The 13,382-nt window shown below is 41.5% G+C and overlaps 1 protein-coding gene across 2 annotated transcripts in view; it reads right to left on the bottom strand.

Annotated features, from left to right (window-relative positions):
• The window catches only part of ROR1 (receptor tyrosine kinase like orphan receptor 1), a 466,977-nt gene that overhangs the window by 26,539 nt on the left and 427,056 nt on the right, over nt 1–13,382 (bottom strand). For both annotated transcript variants that reach the window (XM_053214186.1, XM_027058998.2), the window contains 3 exons: nt 12,492–12,619; nt 10,249–10,566; nt 8,213–8,458 (listed from right to left, as the gene is read on the bottom strand). In XM_053214186.1, coding sequence (XP_053070161.1) covers nt 8,213–8,458; nt 10,249–10,566; nt 12,492–12,619 — 692 coding nt within the window. The remainder of the gene's footprint in view (nt 1–8,212; nt 8,459–10,248; nt 10,567–12,491; nt 12,620–13,382) is intronic.

The following is a 13,382-nucleotide window of genomic DNA, read 5'->3' as shown; positions in this document are numbered from 1 at the left end:
TCACTGATTTAAAAATACCAAAAAGGTCTATTCTAAGAGCCCTGTTTTTAAGAAGGGCTTTAAAAAAGCAAGAAACATTCAGAGGAAGAGGAAGATGGGTAAGGAAAGGCTGGAAGAGCTACATGCTCTTTAGACCAAATTAAAAATTAAATGAAGGATGTAATAGTTACTTTGGAATTTGGATGATAAATGCACCGGAGGTTACAAACTGGATCTAGTACATAGATTTGTTCCTTATTAGTTTTGTTTTTGTTTTTTCTAATTTGAGTTAGTGGTCAACAGTTTTTAAAAATGAGGGGATTTCACATAGAAGTTTTGATTTCAGACTTACAAATGCAGACTTTGAGCAGTGGGAGCCATCCCACAACCTCTTTGGGGTGGTGAGATGTCCCTGTCTCTGAAGGTCTCTGGCAATGGTCAAATAGAGCCCGGATAGTTTCTATGGTTCCTCCCAAAGCTCTCTGATTTTATAATCTGATTTGACATACCTTATTTAGACCCCTACTGTACTTTTGGCTTTCTTGCGAAGTAACTGATTTAAAGTTAGTGATGAATATTTTTCCCTGAGTGTCCTCAGATCCAGTATTGGTCTTTTCTCCTCAGCTCTATGCTGAGGCTGACTTCTATGGACAGTATCAGTGGGCACCCTTGTCCTCTGGCTTCCAGTCAGGTTCAGCCAATGGGAGACATTGGCAGGACAAGAAGAACTGCCCAGGGCAAGAAGAGTATGGTTCACATGTTTGTTCCCAGGCTTTCCCCTTGCTGAGTTGCAGAGGATTGACTGCCTCCCTCTATTAAAGGCCAGAGCCTTTGAACAGCCCTCTCTCCAGCCTCAGCTGTGTTCCACAAGGTAAGGTAACCAATCATTCGTTTGACTCCTCAAGCCTTGGATAATGCCTCCCACTTCTGCTAGCCATGGGTCCTTCACCTTATTGGTTTCTCCTAATTCTGCCAACACCTTCATAAACGGTCTCTTTATGAAGTTCTCCATAGTGTGTCTGCTTGTCCCTTTTGCTTTCTGCCAGAATCTTGGCTGATACAAAGCCAATAGCAGAGATCACTGTGGTGTTGTATCAGAATTCTGTCACCAAAGGGTTAAAGTGACCAGGAGCCCTTCCCATTGGCATGGTGGTGGGCCAAAAGAGTTAAAAGCTTCCCAGAGCTTATTGCTGGAGCAGCGGACACACAGGGTACATGACTCAATATATTTTGAGAACAATAAAAATACCTTTGAGAAAAATTAATTTATGGTTAAAAATGTTTATGGAACATGACTTAGTTATAAGTTTTGGGTAACTATTGTTCTTTACTTTGTCGAAAATGTATAGAGACTGGAGAATAAAGTACATCTTGAAAATCTCTGTAGCATAAAAATAACTCTTCCGGAAAACTTCAAACCATACAAAGCAGTGCTCTATTCCTCCCTCCGTTCCCCCTCCCCACCATCCAATTCACTGTAATGTTCAATTTTGGTTTGAAGAAATGGCTGAAAGACAAATTGCCTTACAACAGGTCTTCTATGAAATATGGGAGAAGGCTGCTGACAGAGTGAGTTAAAAACTGCAGTGTTCGCAATCTGGAAAACATCTGCCTTGCCCCGAACTGTAAACCACCACATTGTAGAAAATGGTTTGTGACAAAGCAGAACCCAGGGCGGGTGTTTGTAAGGTTATGGGACAAGTCAGGGCTATTCAGGCACAGAACTGGGCAATGTGCCTTTTGGCAAACTGTTGCAAGCCAAGGACTTAAAAGGAAATACAAAAGTAATAGGCCAGGTATGAAAACTGCAAGTGGAGCCAAATGGCCCACTAATTTTTTTTTTTTATCATTGGGCACTCTATGGTGAAACTGGTTGAGGACTAAAACAATGCCGCTGCTTGGAAGTTCTAGTTGTTTGGTAGAGGTCTCTCAGACGTGCTAGCCTGGCTGGCGGAAGAAACGTGGCCTCTAGACTTAATCTACAGTAGAATAAAACACTGAGGTTTGAAGAGGAAAACACCATTACAATCAAGATTCAGCTTCGCCATACAATTTGAGAGAGGAACCAACAGAAGATCTCAGTTAGCTGGGGGAGAGAGAAAGAACGTAAGTCTTGCGGTAGAATACAGCCAAAGTCAAATGGTCAGATCATGCAAAAGCTGCTCCCAGAGAAACAGGCCTTTTCCATGGATCTGCCCCCAGGGCTGCATAGAAAAGCAATGATAAGGGCTACAGTGAAACTGTGAACCTGGGAGGTGTGCCTAGGTGCCAGTTGGAAAGAACATAGGCAAATGTTTCTTTTTCGACGTAGTTTCCACCCAACCCACAGTATTTGGCTTGGAAGGTGGCCACAGTGACTAGAGGTAAAGGCGTAGTGAATGAAGGTTTGCAGGCAGGATCTCAGGGAAAATGGCCAACTCTGAGGACTGGGGACGTGGGGCTGCCGGGAAGGGAGGAGAGGTGGATTTAACGGGAAATGGGCAAACATTGCGAGCCCTGCGTGGAGCTGCTGGGGGAGCTAGTCCTCATCAGGGCTGAGGCTGAGTGGAGCACCTAGGGTCTCTCAGAGTAGATGACTTCCTGGCTGGGGCCCTACTCCTGCATGTGTGGAGCTGCAAATAAGAAAATCAATGGACAGCATCCCAAAGACCTAGATAGTTCATAGTGATCAAAAGAAGGAGGAAAATGATAAAGCATCGTTTATTCCTCTGAATAACCTAGAATTTGAACTTTAAGGTAACTGTGCCATGGTGAACAGAAGACTGGACCTAGAATCCTGTGGACCTGGTTTGAATCTTGGCTGTAGTAAAAACAACATTGCCTCAGCTTCTCCATCAGTAAAACGGAGAGGATACCTTTATCCTGTGGTTATTATGAGGATTCATTAATTCAACACATTTTATTAAACATCAGCTAAGTCCCAGGCCAGATGCTGGTGTTAAGGAACCTGGCACAGTGTTCGACAGACCACAGTCATCACTAAAATGCCAAGCATGTAACAGCGTACATAAATGTTCAGAGCTATAAGACAGTGTTTAACGTGATTCATACTTTTTCCATCAGATTCTTTCACTAGATTGTAGGCTACATGAGGGCATGCTTTGATCTACCCTGTTCACAAAGTCTGAAGCATAGTAGAAGCCCAACACAAACTGGTTTCAGTGAGTGACTAAATAACTAATTAACTGTTCGAGTTGTTGTTAGATGCCTGGGATAGGGAGGAAAAGACAGGGAGGATGGGAGGTCAGGTCTCGCCCAAACTATCTTTTGTCCTGTCACTTCCTCCAAGCACTGGCTTGGGCACATGCACAGAGTCCTAGCCAATTCCCAGAATTCACAGCAAACATATTTGGTTGTGTTTAATTTTATGTTCTGTCTTAAAGCGAAAGTTTGCAGATAAAACGGTCTGTGGCAGACCGTTCTCAAATGTCTTTATTCTAGAAAGTACAACAAATGCTCACATTCTGCATTTAATTAGGCCTCAACTCCTTTTAGCCTTACTTGGTTGAAACGAAAACAAAAATTATCAGTAGGAAAATGAGAAACCACATGGAGATTTTGAAATCTCCTCAACTTTTACTTAACTAAAGAATGCAGGAACGTTCCCATGAGATTCCATCCCATTTTCAGAGGGAGAAGGGAAAGGACTCATTTCAAATCTGCCCCACACGATTTCAACTCATTGTAAGATGAAAAGTTATCCTCAGTCTCTCTCTCTCTCTCTCTCTGTATATACAGATACACACATACATAAATCATAGAGTACACAAGACCAGCTATAGGTTTGAGTCCTGAATTCATTTCTTATTAACCATGTGGCCTCGGAAGTTATTTCACCTCTCTATGTCTCTGTTTTCTCTTCTAGGGTAGAATAAAATGCAACTCACTGGATTACAGAACCATTATACATGAGATAATGCATTAAAAAACTCTTAGCATGGTCTTTGGCTCATTATAAACACTCAATAAATGGCAACTGCTGTTTAATGTTATTGTTTTTTTTTAAGTTTATTTATTTATTTTGAAGAGAAAACTAGCAGGGAAGTGGCAGAGAGAGAGGGGACAGAGGATCTGAAGAGGGATCTGTGCTGAAAGCAGTGAGCTTGATGTGGGGCTTGAACTCACGAACCGTGAGATCATGACCTGAGATGAAGTCGGACTCTTAACCAACTGAGCCACCCAGGCACTCCTGTTTAATGTTATTATTATTATTATTTTCTTAATGTTTTTATAAATTTATTTTTGAAACAGAGAGAGACAGACCATGAGCAGGCGAGAGGCAGAGAGAGAGTGAGACACAGAATCTGAAGCAGGCTCCAGGCTCTGAGCTGTCAGCACAGAGCCTGACGTGGGGCTCGAACTCACGGACTGTGAGATCATGACCTGGCTGAAGTCAGATGCTTAACCAACTGAGCCACCCAGGCGCCCCTAATGTTATTATTATTTTATAGTTAAAATTGTATAATTTTTTTTAAATTTTTTTTAATGCTTATTTATTTTTGGGACAGAGAGAGACAGAGCATGAACTGGGGAGGGGCAGAGAGAGAGGGAGACACAGAATCGGAAGCAGGCTCCAGGCTCTGAGCCATCAGCCCAGAGCCTGATGCGGGGCTCGAACTCACGGACCGCAAGATCTTGACCTGAGCTGAAGTCGGACGCTTAACTGCCTGAGCCACCCAGGCGCCCTTAAATTTTATAATTTTTAATAATATATACAATATACTATATTCTATAGTCTAAATTGTATAATTCCTATCCAGTCTCAGGGTTCCTCAATCCTGGCACTATTGACATTTTGGGTTGGATAATTCTTTGTGTGGGTCATTCTGTGCATTGAAGGGTGTTTAGCAGCCTCTCTGGCCTCCACCCAGTAGACACCAGTAGCATCTCACAACCCCACCCAGGAGTGATGACCAAAATATCTTGAGACATTGCCAAATGTTCCCCAGAAGGCAAAACTTCTGCTGATTGGGAAGCACTGGTATAGAACAAAGAGCAGTAAGTGTCCTAGACATAGCAGACCTAGTTTCTATTAGTTGATTCGTGGTCTTGGGTAAGTCTTACCACTTCCCTGGGCCTTGATTTACTCATATGGTGAAAGAGGGCAGGAAATTCCTACTTTATCTTTCATAATTGTGTAAGAATGAAAAGAGAAAAAAAAATCAACTGCCCTAAAGAAGTGTTATCAAAGTGGGATGCTATTATGATTAGGTTGCTAGAGGTGGTCTATCCAGGGGCAATTCTGAGAAGCCTTGCCTGGGCACAACAGCTGATGCCAGCCTGTTTTCTTTTTTAGTTCCCACACGGGGGAGCCACTGGCCTCTCAGCAGCTGCTTCCAGATCACATGTCAAGTGTTCCCAGTGTCTTTAATGGATGTCTTTGTGGCTTGGCTTGAAGAATTCAAAAGGAACTGTTTTCTTTCAAAATGAAATGAAAACGTTCTTTTTAATAAAAATTATTATTGTAAGTGGTGAAAACTGCCTCGTCTTCTCTAGGCTTAACGTTCTAAATCTATCTCACATGACTAGACCTAACCAGTCATCAGAATGTTAACTGTGTCCTCTGCTGATTGATATTCAGAGAGAAATACCCTGAGGGTTTCTAACATCACTGTACTGATTAATACTGTAATAATACAGAGTAATACCACGATGGATTTCCTTATTGGCAAGGGAACACTTTTCGATGTCCTATCATATTATGAAAATCTACATACTGGAATTCAGAGGTGAGGCCTATTGTTATTCTTTTATTTATTTCTGAAAAATCTTTAAATGGGAGATAGCAGAGTGTTTGGGAAAAGAGCATGAGCTTTGAGTTTGGTCAGAGCTATACGTAGATAGATGAGAGTCCAAGGTCTAATCTCACCATTTGTGTGATTTAGACAAGTCCTTTAGCCCTTCTGAACCTCAGTGGACTACATTAATAACACCTACCCCACAGGGTGGTTATGAATTTTAAATGCATACAAATATGTAAAGCATGGGGCACTGTGCAGGCACCTGGTAAGTGTTCTGTAGATGTAGGTGATCTTTTTCTCTCTGTCCAGTCTGAAAGACTGTTCAAGGATTTCTTTTATCCCTCAGAGTGTGTATTTGGTGTGATTGCTTCATGAAGGTCACTGACATGAAAACAGTACTTTTTAGATAGAACTTAGAGTCTTGACTATAGTAAACTAATTGTAATAGAGCTCGAATCAGCTAATCAACAAATTTTCCAGTTTATGAACAAATTATCTCCCTTCTTCTGTGGGGCGTTTGTTGGAAATCAAGGGTCAGAAGTCATCTAAACGACAAGAGCATTTACCCAGAGTGGAGTGAACAATGTTGTTTCTTCCTTAAAACAATTCATTTGGTTTCCCTGAGGACACATATCAGTATTCTGAATTATCATGGTAGAGTAGCAAGAAGGTGAGCTTAGAGTCAGACAGACCTGCCATTTACCAGCAACATAGGGTTAATAAAATACCTGTCACAGGGATGTCTGGGTGGCTCAGTTAAGCGACTGACTCTTGGTTTCAACTCAGGTCATGATCTCATGGTTTGTGAGTTTTAGCTCTGTGTCGGGCTCTGCAGCTGGCAGCACAGAGCCTGCCAAGATTTTCTCTTTCTCCCTCTCTCTCTGCCCCTCCCCTGCTTGCACTGTGTCTCTCTCAAAATAAATAGATAAACTTGAAAAAAAAATACTTGTCACAGTGTAAGGGTGAGTATAAATAAAGCCCATGACAACCCCAAGTACCATGCCTGGCACATGGAAGGTGCTCAGTGAGTGTTGCTTTTATCCTTGACTCTCTTACAGATCTTTGTACCTTAACTAGTTTAAGAGAAGAGGTGGAAACTAAGTAAATGATTATAAATCTACATTTTATTTTTATTCCTCTCCTATTAATGTTGAATATAGCATGTGGGAAAAGTCATGAGTTACTAAGGGCAAACCATTTAAAAAATACAGGATAATTTGCTTTGAAGTTTCCAATGGTGGCTCTGGAAGAGTTTTACATCATAATTTGTTCTTTATGCTGCATATGAAGGCATTTTAAAGTCCAGACCACAAAAGGGGTCTGGTCACCTCCTTCTCAAACTTGGCATGTTTAAGCACCCATAAAACCATTTTGCAAGAGAAGACACTATGGTAACAGGTAACACATAAGAATGAAATTATAAAATAAGTTTCCCAAATTTTCATCACTAAGGTTTCTTTTTAACATTTTTATTACTTCTTCCTATGGACCTCTTTAGTATGTTTTAGCTTCCTCTTCTTTGTTCCATAACATTTGTGCTAACTTCTATTGTATCATACACACTGCATTGTGATTGTAATGTGAATCACATTTTATTTCTCTTTCAAACCCCCTACTCCACAGTGGGCTCTCAAATAATATTTGCTAAACTCAGAGCAAACATTCCTTATGTAGACTGCATACTAATTAGAGTAGATTCCTCTTTATATACTGCCCAGACAATAATTATAATAGATAATATTTGTTAAGCATTTACTATCTTCCAGATTTCCTAGAATTTTTCAGTTAACAACTCATTCATCCTCCTAGGTGGATATCATTATTAGGTCCCTGTTATTGTTATGGCTTTTCCTGCAGTGACATCGTACTCTCCCTCTATGCTGGGGAAACCCAGTTGACATCATCTATGAGAAGAAGGACCAGGAAGATGAGTCAGTTCCAAAACAGTCCCAAACTCCAGGTTTCACCCTTGCTTTCATGGTCTTTCTCCTACCCTCCAAACATTTTTTCTAGACAAAAAAACAAAACAAACAAACAAAAAAAACAACCCCAAAAAACAGAAAACAAAAAACTGATTCAGGTATTTCATTTTCTTTCCACACTTCTGCAGCATAAAAGGATGACACAGAAGACACAGTTTATCTACACTCTGCCCTGGATGACAGAGTAATGGGTGCACTTGGACATGGACCATTGCAGGTAATATCTTTTACTACATAAATGACTGTGACAAGTGGTTTCACGCCTGCCCCATTTTCCCCACGAACCACAATGGTTGCAGGAATAAGGCAGTTTCCTCCCCGAGAGTGTGCATTGGTACCCTAAAAGGTGTTTTATGCAGAAACAGCAAGGTTTACCTGTCTTAGAAACCCAGTTTGAGACCAAACAAACACTATCCATCTCCTTTGCCCCTCAAAGACTCTCCTAAGGGCGGGGGGTGGGGGATGGAGAGGGGATTTTTAAAGGTGACTGAATACATTAAAGGCATTTACCACATGCTGGGATGTCACACAGGTCAGACTTAAAGTTTTCATCCAAGGTGAAGCACCAGGGGGCCTCCTTCTGATTCCCCGGATTGCGGCAGTAGGAATGGCCTCCGTTCAGTTCTGGGAAACGGAGAGCGGTGAAGGTGTGCGTGTGGGGGTACTGAGAATTCCACGGCTGGCACTGGCGCCCTGATTTGGTCACACTGACGGTCCCCCGGTAATCCACACCTGTGCTGTTATAGCACTTGTGGTCTGAAAAACAGAAGAGAAAGGCCCAAACTGAGAGCAAGAAACAGGAGATGCTGGAACTTCCAGCCAGCAGTTTCTGGAGGGAAGACGTGCAATTAAGCTCATGGCTAAGGCTTCCCTGCTGGTCAGGGGCCATGTGGGCAGTCTCCCTGCTTGCTGGGCTGGGACATAGGTCCTGCCTCACAGTTACATTCCTGGGAGGATTTAAAGCTTATGCTTCAGGAATAAAACCAGTCCTCCACATGCATTTTTAATACTGAACACAGGAAAAAAAAATCAGAACTGGGGGCACAGGAGTAATTTCCTAGTGAATGGCTCAGGAAAGGTTCAAGCTGAACTGCTCTTTCCATTTCTGCTTGATGTCTTTAGACATGAATCGTGTGATAAAGAACCTAGTTCCCAGCAAATGTTCATTAGGAGCAGTGAATTATGAGTTTCTCACAGGAGTTGGGGCCACTGTGTGCTGATGCACTGGATATTCGTGAAAAGCAAATCCTCTCCCCAGGTGACCACCATGGCACTTACTTGAAAGCACTGTAAAAATCCATTAAGTTGAAATTAAAATCTGGAGGGGTAATGATAAAATAATAGTAATAATAACAGTAATGAAGATATCACTATTATTATGTGCTAAGCCTAGTTCTAAGCATTTTAGATGCATTAACTCATTTAACTAATAGAATAATATTAAATACCAAAAGGAAACTAAAAAATTACCAGTAAAACTTAACTCTAGGTAAATGGAAAATTACAGAGGAACAGAGGTGAGAAGAGAGTGGAGAGAGAGAGGCAAGCCCCATGTATATATTTTTAAAATTGTGGTACAATACACATATCGTGAAATTTACCGTTAGTGTCTTTAGAAGATTCAAAACATTGTGCAACCTTCACCACTATCTCATTCCAGAACACTTGTATATCATCTCAGAGGAAACCCTATACTCATTTAGCAGTCCCTCCCCACACCCCCTTCCTCTGGTCCCTGGCAACCACTAATCTGCTTTCTATCTCTATGGATTTGTCTTTCCTGGATATTTCATATAAAAGGAATCACACAATGGCGTCTAGCCTTTTTCACTTATGTAATACTTTTCTTAAGTTTCAGCCATGCTGTAGCATGTAACAGGATTTTATTCCTCTTTATGGATGAATAATATTTCATTCTATAGGTACACCACAATTTGTTTAGCCACTCATCCACTGCTGGACATTTGGGTTGTTTCTACCTTTTAGCCATTGTGTATAGAGCCTCTATGAACACTTAACACACAAGTTTTTGTTTGAACACCTATTTGAAATTCTCTGAGTGTCTACCCATGAGTGGCATTGCGGGGTCATATGGTAATTCTATTTAAGTCATTGAGGAACCAACAACTATATTTAAACACTTATTGCCTGGGTGGCTCAGTGGGTTGAGTTTCTGACTTTGGCTCAGGTTGTGATCTCCTGGTTCGTGAGTTCGACCTCCACATGGGGCTCGCTGCTGTCAGCGCAGAACCTGCCTCGGATCCCCTGTCTGTCTCTCTCTGTTCTGCCCCTGCTTGCATGCTCTCTCTCTCTCTCTCAAAAATAAATATTAAAAAATAAAAATAAAAATGTATTCTCTTCATGAAGCTTCTTAAAGATAGTTACTGCATGTAATCTACTGAATGCTCAGCCCCCACACAGTATTTAGCCCATCAGAAGGTAATCTGACTACCAATATGAATCATTACTACAGATAAAGGTCCAGTTTTCACTGTGCCATGGGGTTGCTGGCCCCCAGGCAGCACAGAAGGTCAAGAGTCACCTACTTTTATTTATGGGATCCGCCATGGGAATTCCAATCCGGATGCAGTTTGCGGCTTCGGGGCTCTCCGGCTGGGGGAGATCTTCACAGTTTGGTAGTTTCAGCCTCATCAGGATCATGGGATTTGATCTTGCAAAAATGTACTCTGTTTGACACAGGACGTTCTCCAGGATTTCACATTCATCGCGACACAAGTCCCGGGGCTTAGGGATGGATGAGGTTTCGTCGCAGTACGGGAAGGCATAGTGGCACAGGGAAGGAATGGCAAACTGAGAGCACTTATCAGATAAGTGGCTGGAGGTGCCAATCATGGTGAAGGCAGCTGGAAAACAAACACAGTTATTAACTCCCAGGGGCCAGGGTTTATCTCCTTCGGTTATCTAGTCAACAGATATCAGATATAAACACACACTGGAAGGAATCCGCTGTGCTCAAATAGACAAGGCCAAGAAGAGATTCAGTTCAGATGTCCAGGCAGCTTACTTTCACTGGCTTGAAAAAAAATCATTTTGACTACAAAGTTAAAAAAACAGGATTAAGTTACATATGTACCATTTCCTAATAAAAAGAATTAATTAGGTTAAAGCACAATATATTTTTCATTTTTACTACAAAGCAAAGAACTTTGTGTTTCATCCGGTACGTTTTATTAGTTTTGTGCAGCTTCTAAAACATTTGACAGCTGCAGGGCAGAACTTGCTTTATGCGGCGGCTGAGGCTGATCACAGGATTTAGATCTGTGTCTTGCCTCTGAATTGGATGACTTTGGGGAACTTGTCTAATTTCTTGTGGCTTGAATACTTTCTATTCCATCTTCTGAAAATGAGGCATTTCTCTTGGAGGTTCTCAAAAAAGCACAACTCAGTGGTTGCAGTGTGTGTATTAGTGGTCACTTAGCCTAACCTCTTATCCAGTTTGGCATCCATGTATAAAAACAGTACTAGCGTCCCTTTGCAAACCTCCATTGACAAGAGCTTCTACCTCATCATAGATGGGTGATGAAACATTTACGTTGGAACTCCCATTTATTTTTGTGAATACTTAGTGAAGAGTATGTTAAAATGTTCTTATGTTAAGTTAAAATGTGCCTTCAACAGCCCCTCCCATCAGTCCTGCTTCTGCTTTCTGGAATTTCACAGAGTCCTTCCTCCTGAGAGCCTGAGGTCTTTAGCAAGGCAAGTACAACTTTCTATGGTTGCTTTTCCTGGTTGAATAGCTCCCTTGGGCCCCTCTTAGTGCCTTCAAATTCCTCATAGGACATAGTTTCTAGACTTTTTGCTGTTCTGTGTGCCTGCCTCAGGTTTGTTCTTGCCTCATAAATCCTAAGGTTGCCAGATAAATAAACTACAAGGCACTTAGTTACATTTCAATTTCAGATAAATATTTGGAACACACGCATACTAAAAAATTATCCACTGTTTATCTGAAATTAAAATATAACTGGGTGTTCTGTATTTTTATTTGCTAACACTGACAGCTTATCAGATTCTCATAAGGGCAATTCTAATGGCTTGAAAGGGTACATGGCACTGAGGCATCACCACACTAATGCAGTAGTTCAAGGCCACTATAACCACCAGAACCAGGGGTGCAAAATTGTACAAGGTGGCCTATATTACTTCACTCCTGCATTCGAGGAAGTGCTTCACTATTAGATTCAAAAGATACTTTCAATTCAGAAAAATGAGGGGTAAAATATAGAAGGCTAGAGCAGGAAGAGACATATGATCATCTTGTCTTATCACTCACTTCACAGATGAAGAGACTTTCATGGAGAATACGAGATTTCCTTACAGTCACAGTAATGGCATCCAGAATTCTGGACTCTAAATTGTTTTAGCACTTACAGGACTTTTAGTCTACACAATGTTGTTTCCAAATAGTAAGCTCCTTGAGGGCAGAGATGTAACCTGGCTTATTCACCACACTATCGTGTCCCCAGAGCCCAGCCCAGTACCTGATATACCAGAAACACTAATAATATTTATGGAGTGTCTGAATAAATGAAAGACTTTTCAGAGCATCTTTTCCCTCTAAGAGCAATAACCTTCAATAAAGTATTGTAATGCACATTCCAGAGCACAGAGATCGTATCTCAGGCTTCTTTGTGGTCCTGCTCCTAACGCCTGTGCTTCTAACCTCCAACCCCTAACCATTTATCCTTTGTTAAAAGAAGAGCTCAAGAAAACTTTCAGTGAGAAAAATAGTTATACAAGGTATCAATACAATGTCACTGGCGTTACTTACCTGTGATCTGATTTTCTATTTCCCCTTGCATGTGCAAAGACTCCATATAGACAGTGCGGTTGCCAATAAATCTTGCACATGCAATCCCTCTGTATGGCTGACAGAATCCATCTTCTTCATACTCATCTCTAAAACCAGAGCACAGACATTAGCTGGTGCAATATATCCACATTCAGTGGGCTCTGACTGTGCAATGCGCTAAACGGTCGCTAGGGGGAGAAGCTGGGCACATTATCCCAAAGACTGGGCCGAGTCGTCAGGCTCGGCCTCAGTTCCATCCATCACTTCAAACATCTGCTGGTCACGTTGGTCAAGTTTCCTTCACCCCCAGAAAATCATTCTAAGCACAAAAATCATCCTTAAATATGGGAGAAAGCACTTTTATTTTCGCAGCTGGTGGTGGGCTGGAAGATGATGTAGTTATAAAAGTAAAGAGGAAATGAGTTGGAAATCTGGGCACATGTTTTACAGTTTTTTGTTTTTTAAGCACAGATTATTTCTGCGTCATTTGCTACAAAGGCGTGGGTGCATTATCCACAAGACCCACTCCAACTGATGTGTCAATTAGGAGGCTCCGTGGGGTGAGAAGCTGGGTGCAGCTGGAAAGAAACCAGAGGGCAGTCCAGTTATGTGGCTCCTCACTGCTTAAGACCCATTATCTCTACCCTGCAGAGAGAGGTCCAGGCAAACCGTGGATTGCACAATTTCAAGAGTCACTAAATCCCAGGAAATCTAAAGAAAATGGCAATGGAAATCTTGCTTTCATGATTCCCTGAAAACTTTTAAAACAATCTTAAATTTTTAAAAAATTTTTTCAAGTTTATTTATTTATTTTGAGCAAAAGAGAGAGAGAGTGGGGGAAGGGCAGAGAGGGGGAGTGAGAGAATCCCA

The sequence above is a fragment of the Acinonyx jubatus genome, chromosome C1 (genome assembly GCF_027475565.1).
Source record: "Acinonyx jubatus isolate Ajub_Pintada_27869175 chromosome C1, VMU_Ajub_asm_v1.0, whole genome shotgun sequence".
NCBI classification, from domain to species: Eukaryota; Metazoa; Chordata; class Mammalia; order Carnivora; family Felidae; genus Acinonyx; species Acinonyx jubatus.
This window is presented reverse-complemented; position numbering and strand designations above follow the sequence as displayed.